Consider the following 20,501-nt stretch of genomic DNA (forward strand, 5'->3'; position numbering starts at 1 on the left):
TATTCATAAAAGTTTAATTTTAATTTTTTTTAAATCTTAAATTTTAAAAAATAATTTTTCTTATATTTAAATGCACTCTCTATTTTTCACTTTATAAAATAAAAAATACTAACTAACAAAATAACAATCTAAGGGAACTTAAATATATCCATTGACATAACTTTAGTATCCATTTGTAAACATGGCAACATGGAGAAAAAAGAAAATGAAAGAAATGATGGACTTATATATAGTCTTGTTAAGGTATATGTATGCTATTATGTAGTGTTTGGTATAAGAAAAGTGAGAGTATATTCCCTATAATATGCTTAATTAAATTATATTGTAGTATTTATTTTGCAACAAATCAGTATAATGTAAGATTACTACGAATGCTAATAGATGTAATGTAATTGCATCCTAAAACCAATATAATCAAATTGCATTACACTCTATAATGTTGTTAAAAACAATTTTGGTACTTTGTTAAAAATATTTTATAATGTTATAATTTGTTTTTTTATATAAATTTTGATGATGTTTTTTTTATTATCCTCAGTAATCATGATTACTGACAATAAAATTTATATTATCTTTTAAAAGAAAAAAAAATTAAAATAATGTATATAATATAGAAAATTATATTAAAAATGAAAATAAAATTTATAAGATTATAATAAAAAAAATAAAATATATGATATTAAAAATATATTTAAGAGATGATCTTATATAAAAATTAATAATAAAAAATACAAGTAAAGGTGGCTACAATAACAACAGTTATATATTTTGTATATGTCAATGTACACTAACAATTAGATATGATAATATAATTACTATTGCATATCTATTTTACAAAGTATTCTCAACTCAATTGAAAAAAAAAAATTTACCTTCTCAAGCGCATTGCGCGGTGCCACGAACTACGTTCCTTCGTCTAAGTATGCGATAGTCCGTACGGCACTTGAGTGGACGCTTCCACACAAGTCAGCCAATACTCAGTTATAACTGGTCAAACATTAATAATAACAACACATTAGACTAAAATAATCCGCATAAAAATCAAAGGACATACTGAATACCATATATGCAACCACTGAGCTATAAAAAGGAAAAATATTTTATTAATATGAAATTAATTACAAAGGGACTAAGACATGCCATTGTCTGGCTATAGGAGCAACCTTAGATGATTCGCTGCGAACATACCTTTACTAGTGAAGTAGCCAAACAATCCGTCTACTGCTCATCCCTATAAAGAGTTTTCAAGATTTGACAAGTATTCTACCGGTAGCCATTACAATGCTTGAAATGAGGACATTCCATTCTTAAAGGGTTTTTCTCTCTAAAGACTTAACAAGTATTTTTAGAGATATCACCGTAAACCATTACATTGTTTGAAAAAGAGACATTTCCCTTACAAGTACAAAAGGCTAAATCTCATAGACAACTCTACCCTATCATGGTCCAATACAAGGTTGGCTCATGACATCTTCCCCCACTCAATTTATCAATGTCCTCGTTAACTGATTAGCTTGAAATTCTTTAATCTTCTGCTGGAAGGCGTGAAGGTCAGTTTCCTTCTCCTAAGTGATCTCATAAACCTTCCCATTTCACCAAGTACTCCTATGTTGGTCATCAGTTGATTGTTGTCATCCTCCCTACCAAAGTCTCCTCTACTTGATGTTGTAATGGTGGCTTAGTGCTAATGGTGGCTTAGTGCTAATGGTGGCTCTTGTGGCTTGACTCTTGCTTACATTTGCTGGATTTGCATGGAACAACTTCAGATTGTTAACGTCAAACACGGGGTGTACCTTTATCCACTTGGGTGGATCAATCCTGTAAGAAGTCCTCCCCACCTTGGCTACCATCGGTACTAAACCTTCATATTTTTGGACTAGTCTTAGATCTCTCTTCCTTAAGAATCGAAGCTTTTCGAGTACTAACTTCATTATCACTAGGTTTCCCACCTTAAAATGTTACTCCCTTTGACCTCTATTTGTCCACTTTTTCATCCAACTGGAAGCTTTCTCTAAATAAGCTTTAGTGATTTTAGTGTTTTGCCTCTAGTTCTTAACAAAGTTAAACACCGGTGGACTCTCCCAGTATATAATTCCACTGAGGTATGAGGAAGTCTAGGTTGTTGTCTAGTGATGACCTCGAAAGGTTCTATTGGTGAGCTCTTTTGTGAGTTGCAACATAGTTAAGTCACCTCTAGTAGGTTAGGCCAATTCTTCTGGTTCGCTAATACAAAGTGTCACAAGTATTCTTCCAATAACCCATTGAAGAGTTATGTCTGACCATCTGTTTGTAAATGATAACTGGAAGATATGTTAAGTTTTGACCCTAATAGCTTGAACAGCTAGTTTTAGATAAAGTTGATAAACATTGGATCTCTGTTGCTGATAATGCTCTTCGAAACACCCTAATATTTTACCACATGTTTAAAAATCGTGCAAGTCATTTCTTTTGTGGAGCCAAACTTTTGTATTGGAATGAAGGTCGCGTACTTGAAAAATCGATCCACCATTACCAAAATTGTTGTCATATCCCCCACTTTAGGAAGTCCTACAATAAAGTTTAAAGAAATACTTTCTCAAGGTTTGGTTGGCACTGGTAGAAATTTGAGCATTCTCACTGGTTTTTGTCTGTTTACTTTCTTGTTGGCAAATGAGGCATGTCTTCATATAATCCATCACATTCTGTTGTATATGAGGCCAATAGTAACCTTTTTTCAATAGTGCAACAATCTGCTACCAACTGGGATGTCTTACCCAAGGAGTGTCATGACATTCTCGTGTTAATTTTTGCCTAAACTCTTCTATTTTTAGAACAAATATGTGTGGTCCTCTCGTTAGTAAGAGTCCATTTTCCACCAAAAAGTATTTCAACTTTTCGCTTTCCACCAATTTCCTAATGGCCATTACTTGAGGGTCTCGATGCAAATTTTTCTCAATCAAATTACGAATATCTGTGGTTACTCTGGTGGCTGTCATTGACGCGATCACCCTTAGAGCTGCAAATTCGACCTTCCTACTGAGGGTGTTACTATACGGTTCGATTTCCAGCTTTATCCTCGAAGGAGAAATCAAACTCAACTAAGATCTCTTGCCATCTCGCTTACTTAGCTGTAAGTTTTGGATGTGTAAAGAAGTGACTTACATTCATATTGTCCGTCTTAACCATAAATTGTCATCCTAGTAAGTAGTGTTGCCAAGCCCATAAATAATGAATCATTGTAAGTAGTTCTTTCTCTTGTGCCATGTATCTCTTTTCAACTCTCAACTTTCAAACGTAACCAGGTGTCCTTCTTGTAGCAACACTCCTCTAAGGGCAAAGTTTGATGCATCTGTCTGTGCCTTGAAGGGCTTTGCAATAGCAAGGAGTGATAACACAGGATCCGTCATCATAGTGTCCTTCAAACTTTCGAAGGCTTTTTGATACTTCGACTTCCAACTCCATTTCTGTTCCTTTTTTAACAATTTTGTTCGTCCTACTATCCTTTTTTGAATATCCTTCCATAAATCTCTGATAATAATTAGCTAACCCTAAGAAAGAACGAAGCTTAGTTGTATTCATAGGGGTGGCCCATTCTGTAATAGCCTTTACCTTCTGCATGTCCATCCAGATGTGCCTTTGTTCAATTATATGGCTAAGAAACTGGATTTAAGTTTACTCGAATGCACATTTCTCCCTTTTTACATATAATTGGTGTTCCCATAGCCTTAGGAGGACCTATCGCAAGTGCTGCTGATGCTCTTCTAAGGTCAAACTGTACACTACAATATCATATAAGTAGATCACCATGAACTTGTCTAGATAATCATGAAACACTTAGTTTATCAATATGAAAAAGGTAGCTGGAGCATTGGTTAGTTCAAAAGGCATAACAAGAAATTCAAATGCGCCATATTACGTTACGCATGTGGTTTTCAACTCATCTCCCTCAACCATTCTTACTTGATCGTAACCTGATCTCAAATCTAGTTTGGAGAAGTATTTTGCACCATTTAGTTGGTCAAAGAGATCTGCTATAAGCGGGATAGGATATTTATTCTTAATTATGACTTTATTTAAAGCCTGATAATCCACACACAATTATAAACTCCCAGTCTACTTATTTTGAAAAAGTACTAGGACTCCAAAAGGTTATTTTGATGATAGAATGAATTCAACTTAAATCAGCTCATCTAATTGTTTTCTCAGCTCCGCTAACTTTTAGGGACACATCTTATATGGCCCTTTTACAAGTGGCTTGACTCTCGAAGTAATTCTATCTTAGGATCGATAACTCGTCAAGACAGTAGGACCTTTGATAGTTGTTATGGCATCATATTTTGAAATTCTTCCAAAACCAATTTCACTTCTTTGGGTATTAGATTTTTGTTATCTTCGCTTTTGTAGATGGGCCTAGCCATGTCAAAGGGCTCACCTTTTTTTATCTTCTTCTTAAACTGCATAGCTGATATCATCTTCTTTTTGCTTTTTGGTTGGATTGTAACTAGTACCACACATGATCGTTCTCCAAAAAATATAAAATCCAAGCCTAAGACAAAATCAAAGTCATCTATGATGGTTATAGTCAAGTTTACCTTCCTTTCTCAAGAGCCAATCTTAATCTTGACATCTTTAACATTTCCCATCATAGCTGAAGTTGGTGAGTGAACTACTTTTATCTGTCTGAAGTACTTCTCTAACTTTAAGACCACACCTTTTTGCCTCTTTCGGGGTGATAAAAGTATCTGAGGCCTTTATGTCAAGCATGGCTTTGGTACTTTTCTCATTCAATAACATCTTTACACACATTAGACCTCGTTAGGGCTTATTCTCCATTTTTTCTAGTTATGCTTGTAAAGTGCTGAGGAAACGAATAGAACCCATTCTTGCTGGCTCTTTTTTAGCTTCTTCGACTGTGGTGTAGGGTGGGAGTGTCTCAACATTGGCAATACATATCGCATTGAGAGCTGCTCTGTGAGGACAACTACTTGATGAGGTTCCTTACATAAAGAATAAAATATCGGTTGCCGTAACTTGAAGTTCAACAGCTTGTTTATTCTTGGTTGGGGTGAATCTCTAGTAGTAGGTGGTTTCCTATCTCCTCTTTAATTTGAGAGTTTGCTTATTCTCGAAAATTTTACCTCACTGTTTGAGCTAGAGCTATTGATCCTAAATGTAGAGTTTTTCCTTTTGTTGGAGTTTTCACTATAATCAATAAAGCGCTCAATAGCTGCCATTGTTGAAGTCACATCTTGTACCCTCTATCACTATAACTCCGTCCTCGTCCATAGTTTTAAACCTTCAAAAAAAATAAAACAATTTATATTTTTCAATCATATCCTTGATATCTAACATTAAAATAGAGAAGTTCCTTATGAACTCCCGCACTGATTTGGTATGTGACAACTCTGGCAACTTTCGTCTCACCATATACTCAACTTTCTTAAGGAAAAATTAGTTTTTCAATTCCTGTTTTAAGTCCTTCCAAATGTTGATTCGACACTCACCATTGATGAATTTGGAACACCACCACAACTTTGTATTCTCAACAAAATACATTGAAGCCATTGCCATTTTGTCCTTTTCTGACTCCATGTGCATAACTAAAAAATATTGCTCCATTTCAAAAAAGTTCTCCAACTCCTTTGCCTTTCCAATCCCTTCGTATCACTTGGGTTTCAGCATTTTAGCCCTTTTCCCTCGATCTCCGAAACTCCCACTAGCATTACTTACAACAATAACCAAAAGATTGACCTGAGATTTCAATTCTCCAATCTCGCATTGGAGAATGCTCAATGCATCTCTGGTCTCATTACTTAGAGGATTAATTAGCTCGAACAGTTCTCGTTGGACTATCTTAATTTCATCTATTCGTTCGTGCGGAACCATTCGAGCTTTTACTACGACCACCGCGGCCTTTAGCTCATCAATCCTTTGATGGTCCTCTGGTGTACTCTACGTAGTCATTATTTTACTTTAGATCAGTAAGTCTCGCTTGTGCTCTAATACCAATTGTCACAAATTACACTTTTTTGCCTAAGTATGCGGTAGTCCATGCGACACTTGAGTGGACGCTTCCACACAAGGCAACCAATACTCGATTATATCTGATCAAACATTAAAAATAATAACAAATCAGATTAAGAGAATCTGCATAAAAATGAGAAGGCATACCGAATGCCATATATGCAACTACTGAACCATAAAAAGAAAAAATGTTTTATTAATATGAAATTAATTACAAAGGGACCAAGACACGTCATCGTTGGGCCATAAGGATAGTCTTAGATGATTTGCTATAAACATACCTTTACCAGTGAGACAGACTAATAATCCGCCAACTACTCATCCTCTATAAAGAGTTTACGAGATTTTACAAGTATTCTACCAGTAGCCATTATAATGTTTGAAATGGGGACATTTTTTTCTTAAAGGGTCTTTCCCCCTAAAGATCTAACAAGTATTTTTAAAAATATTACCATGAACCATTACATTGCTTGAAAGAGGGACATTCCCCTTGCAAGTACAAAAGGCTGAATCTCATAAACAATTCTATCTTATCATGATCCGATACAAAATTGACTCTTAACACATGGACAAAAAAGTATTCTCTACTAAATTGAAAAAAAAAATTAGTATTTCAAGTGCATCACGCGAATAGCAGACAAGTTACATATGGAAGTAGTCAACATCTATTACGCGAATAGCAGACAAGTTGAGTGAGAAGGCTAAGCTTTTCTTAGAAAAAGATGTAACGGAAGAAGAAGTGTGGGATACGATATGTAGCTGCGATGGGAATAAGGCACCTGGACCTGATGGCTACAACATTAATTTTTTCAAAAATCAGTGACAGTTGATTAAGGATGAGGTCATGGTTAGCTTAGGGAGATTTTTTGAGGAGGGTAAGCTTGAGGATGGAGCAAATAATTTTTTTATTACGCTTATCCCAAAAGTGGCTAATCCTAATAAGATTGTAGAATATAGACCTATTAGCTTAGTGGGAAGCTTATACAAGATTGTGGCCAAACTCCTTGCAAATAGGTTAAGATGGGTTATAGGTAGACCTGTCAATATAGGCCGGCCCGGCCCAACCCTGCCCTAGCCTTTGTGGGCTGAAAAAATATGGGCAGGGCCGGGCCAGCCCATATTTTATATGGGCTACAAAATGTTCAAACCAACCCACCCCTTGCTAGCCCATGGGCCGGGCCGGGCTAGCCCATTTTTTTTGCAGAGAAAGAAATATATGTTCTACTGACTCATCAGAACAAGTGATATATAACTAATATCTGTGAGTTTAATCCATAAAGTAAAGTAAAAAAACATAATTACAAAACAAATAAATTACATTAAAAATAAATAAGCAAATACATTACATCAAATATAAAAAAAATTTCAAATTAATATTAGCCCACCCCTTGTAGCCTATGGGTTGGGTTGGGCCAACCCATTTTTTATTTTTCAAAAAGAAATTATTTATAATTTTACTTGATAAATTTTTATAAATAAATTATATTCTACGATTAATTCAAAACTGAATAATAAAAACATGTTACAAATAATAAATTACACACAAATATAAAAAAATAAATAAATTACATAATAAAGTTAAATCTTTAACACAAACTACTATCTTATAAACATAAGTATATAACCAAATAATAAAAATTTCAAAACTCATTTATATCCTCCTCAATCTTCATCTCAAGTAAAACATTTAAATCTTATTTAGACAGTAATGATGTCTCAAGCTCTGAATTATATCAATTTATCATCAATATTCATTACCATAAAAGAAAAAGAGATAATAAGTTTTAATTTAAATTAAAAATTTGACAAGTGAAGATTAAAGACATTGAATATATAAAATAAACAATACTATTGGTAACTAAATTATTGATTTTTCATAATTAAATATATAAAATTATTAAATTAATTAAAATTATTTTTTGGCCCATGGGCTGGCCCTGCCCCAGCCCACATCAGCCCACTGATTTGGTGGGCTGGCCCATTTAGGCCCGGTTCAAATATGGGCTAAAAATTTTCAACCCAACCCACCCCATATTTAATAAAAAATGGGCCTGCCCTATGGCTCGGCCCATTTTGACAAGTCTAGTTATAGGAGAGGTCATAAGTGACAAACAATTTACTTTGTGAAAGGAAGACAGATGATGGACTGCTCATTAATAGCAAACGAAGTTATTGACTTTGTAAAAAAAAGGGAAGGAAGGAGGCTTTATTGAAAGTTGACTTCGAGAAAGCCTACGATAGTGTGGACTGGACTTTCCTACAGTTTGTGATGAGGAATATGTGGGTGAAGATGGAGGAAATGGGTGATGGGGTGCGTGTCAAATGCAAGGTTTCAGTTCTTGTGAATGGAGTGGCAACAGAGCCTTTAAGATGGGTCGTGGTGGCGTCAAGGGCTCCGCTTCGCCTTTTCCTCTTTAATATTGTGACAGAGGCATTCAGTCAGATGATGGATGGAGGAGAGACTGTGGGACTGTGTAAAGGAATTTCAATTGGATAAGGGGGTTGAGAATCTCCCATTTATAGTTTGCTGATGACACTATGATCTTCCTTAAATCAGAGATTGAGAGCCTTGTCAATGCCAAAAGGATATTAAGATGCTTCCAAGCAATTTCAGGTTTGAAAATTAATTTTCATAAGAGCAGCCTAGTGGGAATAGGAACGGATGAGAATTTTGGTAGAGTTTGTGCTGAGAGGATTAACTGTAGGTTTGAAGATATTCCCATGATGTACTTGGGGTTGCCATTAGGGGCAAATCCAACTCGATACAAACGTGGAAACCAATCATAGAGAAATAGCAGATGGAAAGCCAAGACGCTATTTATAGGAGGAAGAGTTGCATTACTTCGGTCATTTTCTTTCTAGCTTACCTATCTTCTACATGTCTATATTCCAAATTCCAAAAGGAGTGATAAAGGAGTGGAGAAAATTGAAAGGAGGTTTCTATGGTGCGGCAGTGAAGAGAAACAAAAAATACACTACATTGAGTGGAACAAAGTATGCAACTATAAGGAGAATGGGGGGCTAGGGATCATTGATATGGAGGTCAAGAACAGAGCCTTACTTAATAAATGGCTTTGGAGGTATGGGAGTGAGATGGGCAGTTTATGGAGAGAGGTAATTGTGGAGAAAGTAGGAGAAAATCCATCAGCCTTTTACCTGAGAGGAGTGCAAATAGGAGAGTTTCAATAGTGTGAAAAATATTATCAACCCTATCCCCAACTAACGATTTTTATTTGCAGGTGAGCACTGACATGCAACTGGTTGTAGGTGACGGAAGTAGAATCTTGTTCTGGGCCGATAGGTGGACTGATGGTGGTACTTTAAAGGAGCTTAATCCTAGAATCTTTGCCCTTGCAAGGAATAAAGATGGATACATCCAGGAGTTTGGTAGATGGGAAGAGGAAATATGGGTGGGGGAAGTGCAATTAAGGGCCAACATTTAGGTGGGGAGAAGACCAGCTGAATCAACTGAAAGAATGCATGGACAATACCATCTAAGTAAAAAATTAAAGGATTCTCTTGCTTGGAAAGGTACTTGCTCTGGCCATTACACAGAAATCTTTTTGCAAGCAAAACTCACAAATGGAAGGAGTAATGAAAGTGTGTGGAAGAGAATATGGTCGAATTTAGCACCGTATCGAATTGAAGTGTTTTGTGGCAGATAATCCATGAAAAGTGGCAGTCAAGTATGAATTACTACGAAGAGGATTAATTAATAATGAGGCAGCGGATGTGTCTTGTGTCACAGGAGCAGGAGACTACAAGGCATTTATTTCTTCACTATCCAGAAGTATGGAAGTTTGGGCAAAATGGAGTGAAGATTGGGGAGCATGTTGAGTGGTCCCTAATAATGTTAAAAATTTTTCAACATATGGATGAGGCGACAATAACAAAAGGGGAGAGACAGATTTGGAAAATGGCTTTCTATGCAGTTTCATGGTCTGTATGGCTGCAGAGGATGAAGTTGAGTTCAAAGGCATAGCTTGGGATTCGAATCAGGCGTATGAAATTAGTAAATTGAGGGTAACCATTTGGGCCAAAGCGAAGTGGCTTATGATATGGTGAGATTCTGGACACCTATAGGTTCCCCCAATTTGAGCTAATTTAGTAAATGTGGGACATGGTAGGAAAGTAGAGGGGTGGTGTAAACCAGCTCAGGGCGAATGAAGTTCAATGTTGATGGGGTAGCCAAAGGATGCCCAAGAGAGGTTGGGATTTGGGGAGCAATGAGGGATGAACACGGACATGTTAAGATCATTTTCTCGAAGGCATAGGCATAGGGGATTCAAACCTTGCTGAAATTAGAGCAATTCGGGAAGCTTTCTTGTTGTTTATTCCATCCAAATGGAATCAATCACACAGTGTGATAATTGAGAGTGACAATGTAATGCTGTTAAATGAGTGAACAAACCTTTGGAACACCTTGGAGATAAGAAAGTGGATTCTCCATATTGACAGATTGAAAAATGATGTACGAAGATGGGAGGTGAGGCACACTTTTAGAGAGAATAACAAACTGGCCGATCGACTTGCAAAAGCTGGGGTTCAACGCACAGAGGACCTGGTGTCTGTGCTGGAATAGGCCTTCGCTTTTGGTGCCATTGTTAAAGTGAGAAAGGAACCCAAGTAATGTGAAAAAATCTCCTGTCAACTTTTCTACTCCGATTGGATCTTGGTTTTGATGATCAAAGGCTTCAAGGGTTCTTGAAGTTTCTTATCTGTTTTTGGATTATTTTTGTTTTGTGGTCTTTGGGTATTACTGTCACTATTTGAGGTTGTTTTCTAAGAATTATGTCGTTGTTGTTTAGTCTCCTTGTTCCCTGCTGTTGCTTTTGATCTTAGGCAGGATAGAGTTTTTTTTGTGAGGTTTTGATTGATGAGGGTATGCTGCTGGGTTATGTAAGTAGTGTGTGAACTTTTTTGTTCTGGTTTTTCTTGGCATACCGATTTTCTTTCATACCAATGAGAGTCTCTGGCAGCTCCAATTCGAGACTATCAATGATTTATCGGTTAATGGTCAATAAATTTCACTTTTCAAAAAAAAAACATCTATTCATTTCCTTACCACATATTAATCCTTATCTGGGGCCTGCGAAATGAACTTGGCGATGAATTAGTACCTAATGCATTTCTTAACGTGTCTGATTTGAACTGTCCTTTTTGGCGCAGGCCAGAAACCCTTTGCTTTCAAACCTGACACAACTATGAGTGGTGAGGATTCTTCCTACACGGAAAAACATCTTAACCACAGAAGCCTCAATTTTTGCACTGTTTCACCAACCTCAACTCTTGACCTTACTTGATTAACTGTTGTAATGAATTATGTGCAGTGGATGAGTAAAAAATAATACTATAAGTTAACAAAGGTTAGCAGATAGGATGATCAGTGATTGAGATTCTTACCTGTATCTCCTAGCTAGCTAGTTGATCAAAGGAAAGCTTGTTTACATTTCTCATGGCTTCAAGTGCAACTCTTCCATCTCAAATGAAGGCTTGGACTTATGCTGAATATGGAAAATCATCTGACGTCCTGAAATTAGGCTCAGATGTTGCTGTACCCCAACTGAATGATGACCAGGTTCTGGTCAAAGTTGTAGCAGCAGGGATTAATCCTGTTGATATCAAGAGAATGCATGGATTAATCAAAGCCGCAGATTCTCCTTTACCTGTAAGTCTCTTCTCTTCCAATACTCTTTATTTTCTTTGCTAAAACGTTTCCTTCTGTGTGGTCTCAAGCTAGAGGAAGAAGACTGTGGTTAACTATAATTATGGTTTGATTAGATATCATGCTAATTGCCGTTCAGAAACATGCAAAGAACATATAGATTATGACAGCTTTAGGATTTTTAGTCTAGTGGATACAGTCTTCTAACAGGAATCAGTGAAAGAATGAAAAAAAGCAGCTGATTCCCTGAGGTCAGGTAGGATAAAGTGATCTCTTTGAAAAAATAAGGAAAAACACAAAAGGAGCTATAAAATATGTAGCAAATCTTGTTGTCTTGTTATTGTCATATGACAAGTCGTTTTCTATGTTATTAATAACTCAGCCAAGAATAAAAATTTCTATGTAATTTCTCCTAACGTTTCTTCTTATGTTATTCTACTTTGTCAGATTGTTCCAGGCTATGATGTTGCTGGTGTGGTGGTTAAAGTGGGAAGCCAAGTAAAGAAATTTAAGGAAGGGGATGAAGTATATGGGGACATTAACGAGAAGGCCTTGGATCACCCAAAACAATTTGGAACTATAGCTGAATACACTGCTGTTGAAGAGAGGCTGTTGGCTTTCAAACCGAAAAATCTGAGTTTTATTGAAGCTGCAGGGCTGCCCCTAGCCATTGAGACTGCCAATGAAGGCCTTGAAAGATCTCAGTTTTCTGCTGGCAAATCTATCCTTGTCTTGGGTGGTGCTGGTGGGGTTGGCACCATGATTATTCAGGTAAATCATATCCGCTAACTTCTCTTTCTCGGCTCTTGCTATGTCTCCAAGAAAAATCGTTTTCTGCATGATTGGCTGAATCCAATTATTGACATCCTTATCGCAAGTTCTACATACCATTTGGAGTGAGTTCTAAGGACTTGAATGGTTGTTTTATTTTTAATTTGTTTCTCTTTTTTATTGATAATTGTTTCTTACTAATTAGTTTTGGATTTTGAATTAGAACTTGAATTCTTTTCCGTCTCTATCGATTAATGTCATTGCACCTGGATCAGCTAGCTAAGCAAGTCTATGGAGCATCCAAAGTAGCAGCTACCTCAAGTACTGGGAAACTGGATTTGCTGAAGAGTTTGGGTGCTGATTTGCCTATTGATTACACCAAGGAAAACTATGAAGGTCTGCCAGAGAAATTCGATGTAGTCTATGATACAGTTGGTAAGATTCTAAAACCGTTGTTGAATTTCTTTAATTTCTAAGAAGTTAGATAGCAAGTAATTTGCATAATTTTTATTTTTGTTAACTTACAAATGAACATGTGTATGGTTTGTGTAAACAGGTGAATGTGAAAGGGCAGTGAAGGCAGTGAAGGAAGGAGGACATGTTGTGACAATAGAAGTAACAGTTCCGGTGGTTCCACCAGCTGTTTTGTTCGTTCTCACTTCCAACGGGGCTGTTTTGGAGAAACTGAATCCTTTCTTGGAGAGTGGGAAGGTTAAGCCTATGATTGATCCCAAAGGCGTGTTTCCTTTTTCTCAAACCAGGGAAGCCTTTGCCTATCTTGAAACTGGCAGAGTTATTGGAAAAGTAGTCATACATCTATAATGCCAAGTGAAAAAGAAAATCATCAATGTACTTTATCTATCCATCTATCTTTCTGGTTGAGAATCCATCTGTGTTGTTTTATGTTATGATGGTATTAATAAGAGTTTGTTAAGAGAGGAATAACGTTGGATTAATAAAAGTTAAAACAGATATTACTAGTTTTTAATGCTTATCGTTAAAAATAAAAGTAGTATCAGCAGCTTATCAAATTTACCATGTAAGGGCCAAATTGTGGTCATTAGCTTGTCACGGGGAAGATCTTCTGGAGAGATAGCAGAAGAGAATGCAATGCCCTTTGAAGAAAGATTTTTAGAGTTTGTTATTCTGTCAATGGCTTATCAAAAGGAAGAGATCAGTCTCTTTATCACTTGCCAAATCAGTTGAATTTAGAAGCAAACCTTAAACCTTAACTTTTGCTCAGTTCAAACCTTAAACCTAATCCACTTGGATTGTAATTACCCAAAACCCAAATCTTGGCTGCTATTTCTTTAATAGGCGATGTGGTCAGCCTGTTCACACTATGATGTTAATAAAAATTTTACCTGTAAGAGACATTAAAGATTAAAATAATTTCATTATGGATTAGGTAGGTGATACCACTTCAATGATTTTTGGCTTTTCGCCACGAGGCTGGGACGAAAGTTCAAGTGATGGTCTTCAAATTCAACCCAATTTCAACGGTAACAAGGGAATGGTCACATGATGAAAGATGTCTGCACAATGAACCTGGACAGAAAATCAATGCTTATAAATTGTTTGAATGAACACGGAAACTATAAGATTGTAAGGTTTTGGCATCAGGCATAATAAACAAATTAAGGACATTAAATTATAGAATTTAATAATCTTATATGTCCTCATTAGGTGTCCAAATCCATTCTCTGCAGCCAAAGTGATTGAGGCTCATTAGTCTTGCCATTTATCAAACAACGAAGAAGAAACAAAGTATTGATACAAAGAAAAAACAAAAAGTTGCCTCTGTAGAAATGGAGAATGCTTCAGGTGCTGCTTCTGTTCCCTCTACAATGAAGGCTTGGATTTATGGTCAACATGGAAAACCTGCTGATGTTCTGAAACTCAAGTCAGATGTTGCTGTACCCCAAGTGAAGGAAGACCAAGTTCTAGTCAAGGTTGTTGCGGCAGGGCTTAATCCACCTGATAACAAGAGGATGCTTGGGATATTTATACATGCTGAATGTCCTTTTCCAGTAAGTACCATTCTCTTCTTGTCGCGTTTTTTTTTTTTTTCACTTTTCTGTTTTGCAGTAATAAAGGATTGGTCCTTTCTTCTTTTGTTACTCTGCCTTTCAGACTGTTCCAGGCTATGATGTTGCTCGCGTGGTGGTGAAAGTAGGAAGCCAAGTAAAGAATTTAAAGGTAGGAGATGAAGTATATGGGAATGTTCATGAGAAAGCCTTGGATCATCCGAAACAATATGGCACTTTAGCTGAGTATACTGCTGTTGAAGAGAGGCTGTTGGCTCTAAAACCAAAAAACCTGAGCTTTCCTGAAGCTGCTGCACTGCCTGTTGGCACTGGGACTGCCTACGAAGGCCTTCAGCGATGCCAGTTTTCTGCAGGTCAATCTATTCTTGTCTTAGGAGGTGGTGGTGGGGTTGGCAGCATGGTCGTTCAGGTAAATTTGTTCAAATTAATCTCGATGAAATTTTGGATTATGAACTCTTGGAACTTAATCCCTTTTCATCTTTGTACTTTCCTCTACTTGATCAGCTAGCCAAGCATGTTTTTGGGGCATCCAGAGTAGCAGCTACAGCAAGCACTGGAAAACTGAAGTTGCTCAGGAGCTTGGGAGCTGATTTAGCAATCGATTACACCAAGGAGAACTTCGAAGATCTACCAGAGAAATTCGATGTAGTATACGATTGCGTTGGTAAGATTATGAAGCTGTTGTTGATCCTTAACAAATTTGATCTTCCCTTAGACAAAAGACTAATTATAAACACCAATTAATCATGGTAAAAAAACAAAACAGGGCAATGCGACAGGGCAGTGAAGGCAATGAAAGAAGGAGGGCGAGTGGTTACAGTTAGTGGTGCTGTAACAGTGCCAGCATTTAAATTCATAGTCACTTCTAATGGAGCCGATTTGGAGAAACTGAATCCTTGCCTGGAAAGTGGGAAGGTAAAGGCAGTGATTGATCCCAAAGGCATTTATCCTTTCTCTCAAACCCTGGAAGGACTTGCCCATGTTGACACTGGCAGAGTTGCAGGAAAAGTGGTAGTATATCCGATCCAAGAAGAGAATTGATTGTGTCAATATGTAAAAGAGTTTGATATATTTAAATTTTGAAATATAAAACAGTTAATTAATAGAGTTGTTATTGTTTATAACAAATCCTACTGTTTAAAATTCTTCGTAAGAGTAATGGATCTTATGGAAATTTCATTTTATGTACTATTATAATATAATTATTTTATTTTTAATTTCTTTTAATAATATATATTAATTATATTCTGCAAACCTATAAAACGAACTTAGTGAATATCATTGCCCAATGGCTCCACATAGACAAAGTAAATGCTCATTTTAACTTTTTCTACTGTGAGACTAAACATCACCATCTCCTTTGTTGTCTTCTACCAGCCAGCAGCCATAATGATTAGATTTTTCACCTTTCTTAAAAATTATTGTATAAAAAAAAGCCATCTATAAATATTACTAAGTATTTAGTTTATTGTAATTTTAATAATCATGTATGTATTGCACAAATCATCATTTTCATTAATATTAGATATTAATTCTAATTTAGTCATATAGTGCATTTTTTATATATCATAAAAAAGGCTTGGGGGTTTTGGATAGTATAATTTCTCATGGAAGACTCTAGTAGTGTTTCCATAATAACGAAAATAAAGAGATCATTGTATACATGAAGAAGAATTCGTAAAGCAAGCTTCTTCAAATAAAGAGGATAGTGAAAATAATTCTTCATGGAGGACTCTAGTAGTCCTTCCATAACAACGAAAATAAAGAGATCGTTGTATACAAGAAGTAGAATTCGTAAAGCAAGTTTCTTCAATAAAGAAGAGAGCGAAAAATAAAAGGAGAGCTTCTTAAGAGGGGGTGTGACATTGGACTAATAAAAGTTTAAATAGATATTGCTAGTTTTTAATGTTTAACCTTAAATAGAAGTAATTGAGATATTTCATATCTTTCAAAAATAAGAATAAAATCAAGATTCATTATGATGTTTGTTTACTTTATCATATAATATATACCAATTTTTTGAGGGGATTACCTTTTTAAGCTGATCAGAAACTTGCAATTTACCATAAAATGCAAAATCAAAATCCGAACAAAGATTTATTAGCATATATGGTCTTGTCATTTAAACTCTGTCCATAGCTCACATGTATATAATATAGTCCTGCCCAAGCAAAATTCTCATTCAAGTTCAACTTCTTCTAACCAACCAAAAGCACATTCAATTCATCATGAAGGGTTTGATTTCCTTTCTCCTTTTGATCCTTCTCTTCAGCAGTTTTGGTGAATCTCCTTCTCTCACTCTGTTTTCTTTATTATTTTGTACTAGACAAGAATATTCTTTACTTTTTTTTTATCAAGAATTTCTTCTTTTTTGCTGGAGGGTTTTATTCAATTATGCATGTTATATATGTTCAGGAAGTGATAAATCAATCAGGGCAGAGGCTAAAACTTGCAGAGTATTTTTGGAAAGCATGACAGAGTGCATTACCACAGAGTGCACTGAAAGATGTCAAGCTAAGTTTGGAACCGAGGCTGTTGGGAAATGTGGAAAGATTTCTGCTTGTAATTGTGATATTCCTTGTTAATTTTTTTTTTCATGTCCTTGAAGAAAGAAATAAAGAAAGAAATAATAATTACATTTAAAAGGGGTCAAATCTAAAAATGAAAGGGCTAGCAACTTATGAAATTTACCATGTAAGGGCCAAACTGTGGTCAGATATCCAATCCCATGAGAAGAATTATCAATGTAATTTACAGTGAGAGTTTTTTAATAACATTCTGTGTAAGATCTTCTGGAGAGAATGCAAAGATTTTTGGAGTTTGTTACCCAGTCAATTTATCCTTTCCTTTCTTCTACATTTCTTGTTGACCCTCTTTATACAATTGTAATAATGTGAGTGATATCATCACAATTGGATTCATGTAAAAGTGTTTGCAATTATTTGAATCTTATGATATATTTAAATTTTGAGATACAAAACAGTTAATTAATGGAGTTGGTATTGTTTATGACAGATCTTATCGTTTGGGATTTTTGTAAATATAATATTTTGAATATCCTGTTGGCATGATGCTTCTCAGCAATCCTCTTGGGGATAATAGATCAATCTTAATGGAGTTGGTATTCTGCAGGCCTATAAGATGAACCTAGTGAATATCAAATTATAAACTTTGCCATCAGCCATCACATGAGCCATAAATAAACAAAGATCATTGCCCAATGGTCCACACAGAAAAAGTAAATGCGCATTTAACATTTTTTAATGAGAGGCTAAACTTCAAAATTTCTTCTGTTGTCTTCTACTAGCCAGCAGCCATAATGATCAAGACTCTTTAACTGATCACCCCTTTCACCTTTCCTATAAATTGTTGCATCAAATCTTGTCCAAGTACTAGGAAAAAAGAGCCAGTGTTAGACTTGCTATTTCTGTTGGTAGAACAAATAAAGCTTTCTTTCTCTTTGTTTCTAATTTTTGGTGAAGGCTTTCTTTCCCTTAATTCTCATGGAGACTACTTCTAGAGCTTCTAATATTCCATCTAAAATGAAGGCTTGGGTTTATGCTCATCATGGAAAACCTGTTGATGTTCTGAAACTGGACTTAGATGTTGCTGTACCCCAACCGACAGAAGACCAGGTTCTAATCAAGGTTGTAGCAGCAGGGCTCAATCCAGTTGATTTCAAGAGGATGCTTGAGATGTTCATAGAAGCTGATTCTCCCCTACCTGTAAAATTCCTTTTTCTTCTCATCTTAGTCTGCCTTGACTATATTCTACAGAAATTTCTAACATTGCACAAGCTAAAATGTTGCCTTTTAACTTTTTCTTGATTTGTTCTTGTTGTGTAAAACTTCCTGTCAGACTGTACCAGGCTACGATGTTGCTGGTGTGGTGCTGAAAGTGGGCAGCCAGGTAAAAATTTTAAAGGAAGGAGATGAAGTGTACGGGAACATTAATGAGAAAGGCTTGGATCACCCAAAAAGATATGGCACTTTAGCTGAATATACTGCTGTTGAAGAGAAGCTGTTGGCTCTCAAACCAAAAAATCTGAGTTTTGTGGAAGCTGCTGCAATTCCCCTAGCTATCGGGACTGCCTATGAAGGCCTTGAAAAAACTGGCTTCTCTGCTGGCAAATCTATCCTTGTTTTAGGAGGTGCTGGTGGGGTTGGCACCATGGTAATTCAGGTACATCAATACCTATGTTAATTGCTTCTTACTTACCAATGCCTTGTATATTAATATCTATGGAGTTGGCACCATGGTTTTTTCCCTCCTGGATCAGCTAGCAAAGCACGTCTTTGGAGCATCCAAAGTGGCAGCTACCTCGAGCTCGGCAAAACTGGAATTATTAAAAAGCTTGGGAGCTGATTTGGCAATTGATTATACCAAAGACAACTTTGAAGATCTGCCAGAGAAATTTGATGCAGTATATGATGCAGTTGGTAATCTCAACTATTTTGGAAAATAATTATACTTTGTTCTTTTGCTCTTCTCCAGTCTTGGTTATAGTTAAATAATAGACATACTCTTCCAATGTGGTTAATTGCATGCTACTAGGTTGTAGTAATTTACACAAACACTTAATATGAAACAGGGCAATCTGAAAGGGCAGTGAAGGCGGTCAAAGAAGGTGGGCAGGTGGTGACAATCGAACCCGTGAAGGCTCTGACTGCACCAGCTTTCAGGTTCATACTGACCTCCAGTGGGGCAATGCTGGAGAGATTGAACCCTTTCCTGGAAAATGGGAAGGTGAAGCCTGTCATTGATCCGAGAGGCACATTTCCTTTTTCTCAAGGCCCAGAAGCTTTTTCCTATCTTGAAACCGGCAGAGTTACTGGCAAAATCGTCCTTCATCCAATTCCATGAATAGAATCAATACGGAATATGTATAATATTGTCGAATTTAAACTTATTATAGAAATTTCTTGAGACGTATGAATTAACACTTTTTCCTATATATTAAATTAAATCATAATATCCAAGTCGCCATCCGAATAATATAAATTGTAACTTGAATTCCTTTGTAATTATCTTGGGTTTTCCCTCCTGGATGAGCATGTCTTGGGAGCATTCAAAGTAGCAGCTAGTGAATTATTCATCAAGCAAAACAACACAGACAAAATTAAGTCACACCATTATTCCTTGACTTCTACTTACATTATTCCCGCATATCTTGATAACTATTAACCACATCCCCACATCAACACAGATCATAAAGGAGTTCCAGTACCAGGGTAGAAATTTAACAGTACTAAAACAATATATCCAGCATTAAAACTGGGAAAGCTCAGGAAAAGACACAGGACAGAGTAGCAAAACTTATAGGCATGCACAAACATCTTAAATTTCTGTACATCAGGCCGCCCCTCAACATCCCATTACAACCGAATCATCCACAACAGTAGCCAAACTTATAGGCATGCACAAACATCTTAAACTTTCAAAATACCATAGCTTGATGAGGTATGAGATTTTAAGTGAAATGTTTAAGAAAAAATACACTATTAAGATTATATCAGAATACAAACAACAATCTGAAAGTTCAGTCTGTATTAATAAGGGAACGATTTTGATTTGTTGTACTCGGGTAGTTAATATAATAGTCCAAAATCATTACAAAAACTCAATATAGAAAAACAAATTCCTGTCATAGTTGACTCTAAGCATATACCATATGACCCTACCTAGAGAACAGAACAATCAATATTTACCTCGAACAAAATGTAACATTTGTTGTATTTTTGAGAGTCTTTCATGGTATACACTGAGTGCAAGGCAGCTGATATCTATGCAGCAAAGGGAAGGAGACAAACCAGACAAAAAACTATGCTGTAACAAAGGTTATATGACAAGAAGATTCTAAACCATATGAGTTGTGCAGCTGATATTTATTAACATTTTGATATATATTCCAAACTTGCTAAGCAAGATGTGAACAGTGATAATACATTTGATTACTAGCTAAAATATCAATTAGTCAGTCACTAGGAGCATAGGCATCATAATTTTGACAGTGA

General features: G+C 36.1%; 4 protein-coding genes across 4 annotated transcripts; all 4 read left to right on the forward strand.

The window, feature by feature from the left end:
- The first annotated feature begins 8,293 nt into the window (after window positions 1-8,293).
- Window positions 8,294-9,446, forward strand: LOC149526314 (uncharacterized). Its single transcript, XM_089785571.1, has 4 exons — window positions 8,294-8,441; window positions 8,561-8,729; window positions 8,907-9,117; window positions 9,243-9,446. The coding sequence occupies exons 1-4, from the start codon at window positions 8,294-8,296 to the stop codon at window positions 9,444-9,446; spliced, it is 732 nt and encodes a 243-aa protein (XP_089641697.1).
- Window positions 9,447-11,337: 1,891 nt separating this feature from the next.
- On the forward strand, window positions 11,338-13,427 carry LOC110427766 (2-methylene-furan-3-one reductase-like). The gene is made up of 4 exons (XM_021443359.2): window positions 11,338-11,671; window positions 12,116-12,439; window positions 12,715-12,874; window positions 12,996-13,427. Exons 1-4 carry the CDS (start codon window positions 11,459-11,461, stop codon window positions 13,259-13,261), a joined length of 963 nt encoding a protein of 320 aa, XP_021299034.1. The 5' UTR covers window positions 11,338-11,458; the 3' UTR covers window positions 13,262-13,427.
- A 698-nt stretch (window positions 13,428-14,125) lies between these two features.
- On the forward strand, window positions 14,126-15,615 carry LOC110427881 (NADPH-dependent alkenal/one oxidoreductase, chloroplastic-like). The gene is made up of 4 exons (XM_021443517.2): window positions 14,126-14,469; window positions 14,573-14,896; window positions 14,992-15,151; window positions 15,254-15,615. The coding sequence occupies exons 1-4, from the start codon at window positions 14,248-14,250 to the stop codon at window positions 15,526-15,528; spliced, it is 981 nt and encodes a 326-aa protein (XP_021299192.1). The 5' UTR covers window positions 14,126-14,247; the 3' UTR covers window positions 15,529-15,615.
- Window positions 15,616-17,898: 2,283 nt separating this feature from the next.
- Window positions 17,899-19,430, forward strand: LOC110427905 (2-methylene-furan-3-one reductase-like). Its single transcript, XM_021443545.1, has 4 exons — window positions 17,899-18,212; window positions 18,346-18,669; window positions 18,767-18,926; window positions 19,079-19,430. Exons 1-4 carry the CDS (start codon window positions 17,991-17,993, stop codon window positions 19,348-19,350), a joined length of 978 nt encoding a protein of 325 aa, XP_021299220.1. The 5' UTR covers window positions 17,899-17,990; the 3' UTR covers window positions 19,351-19,430.
- The last annotated feature ends 1,071 nt before the right edge of the window (window positions 19,431-20,501 follow it).

The sequence above is a fragment of the Theobroma umbraticum genome, unplaced genomic scaffold, assembly GCF_002168275.2.
Source record: "Theobroma umbraticum cultivar Fairchild unplaced genomic scaffold, ASM216827v3 scaffold_239.0, whole genome shotgun sequence".
In the NCBI taxonomy this organism is placed as follows: Eukaryota; Viridiplantae; Streptophyta; class Magnoliopsida; order Malvales; family Malvaceae; genus Theobroma; species Theobroma umbraticum.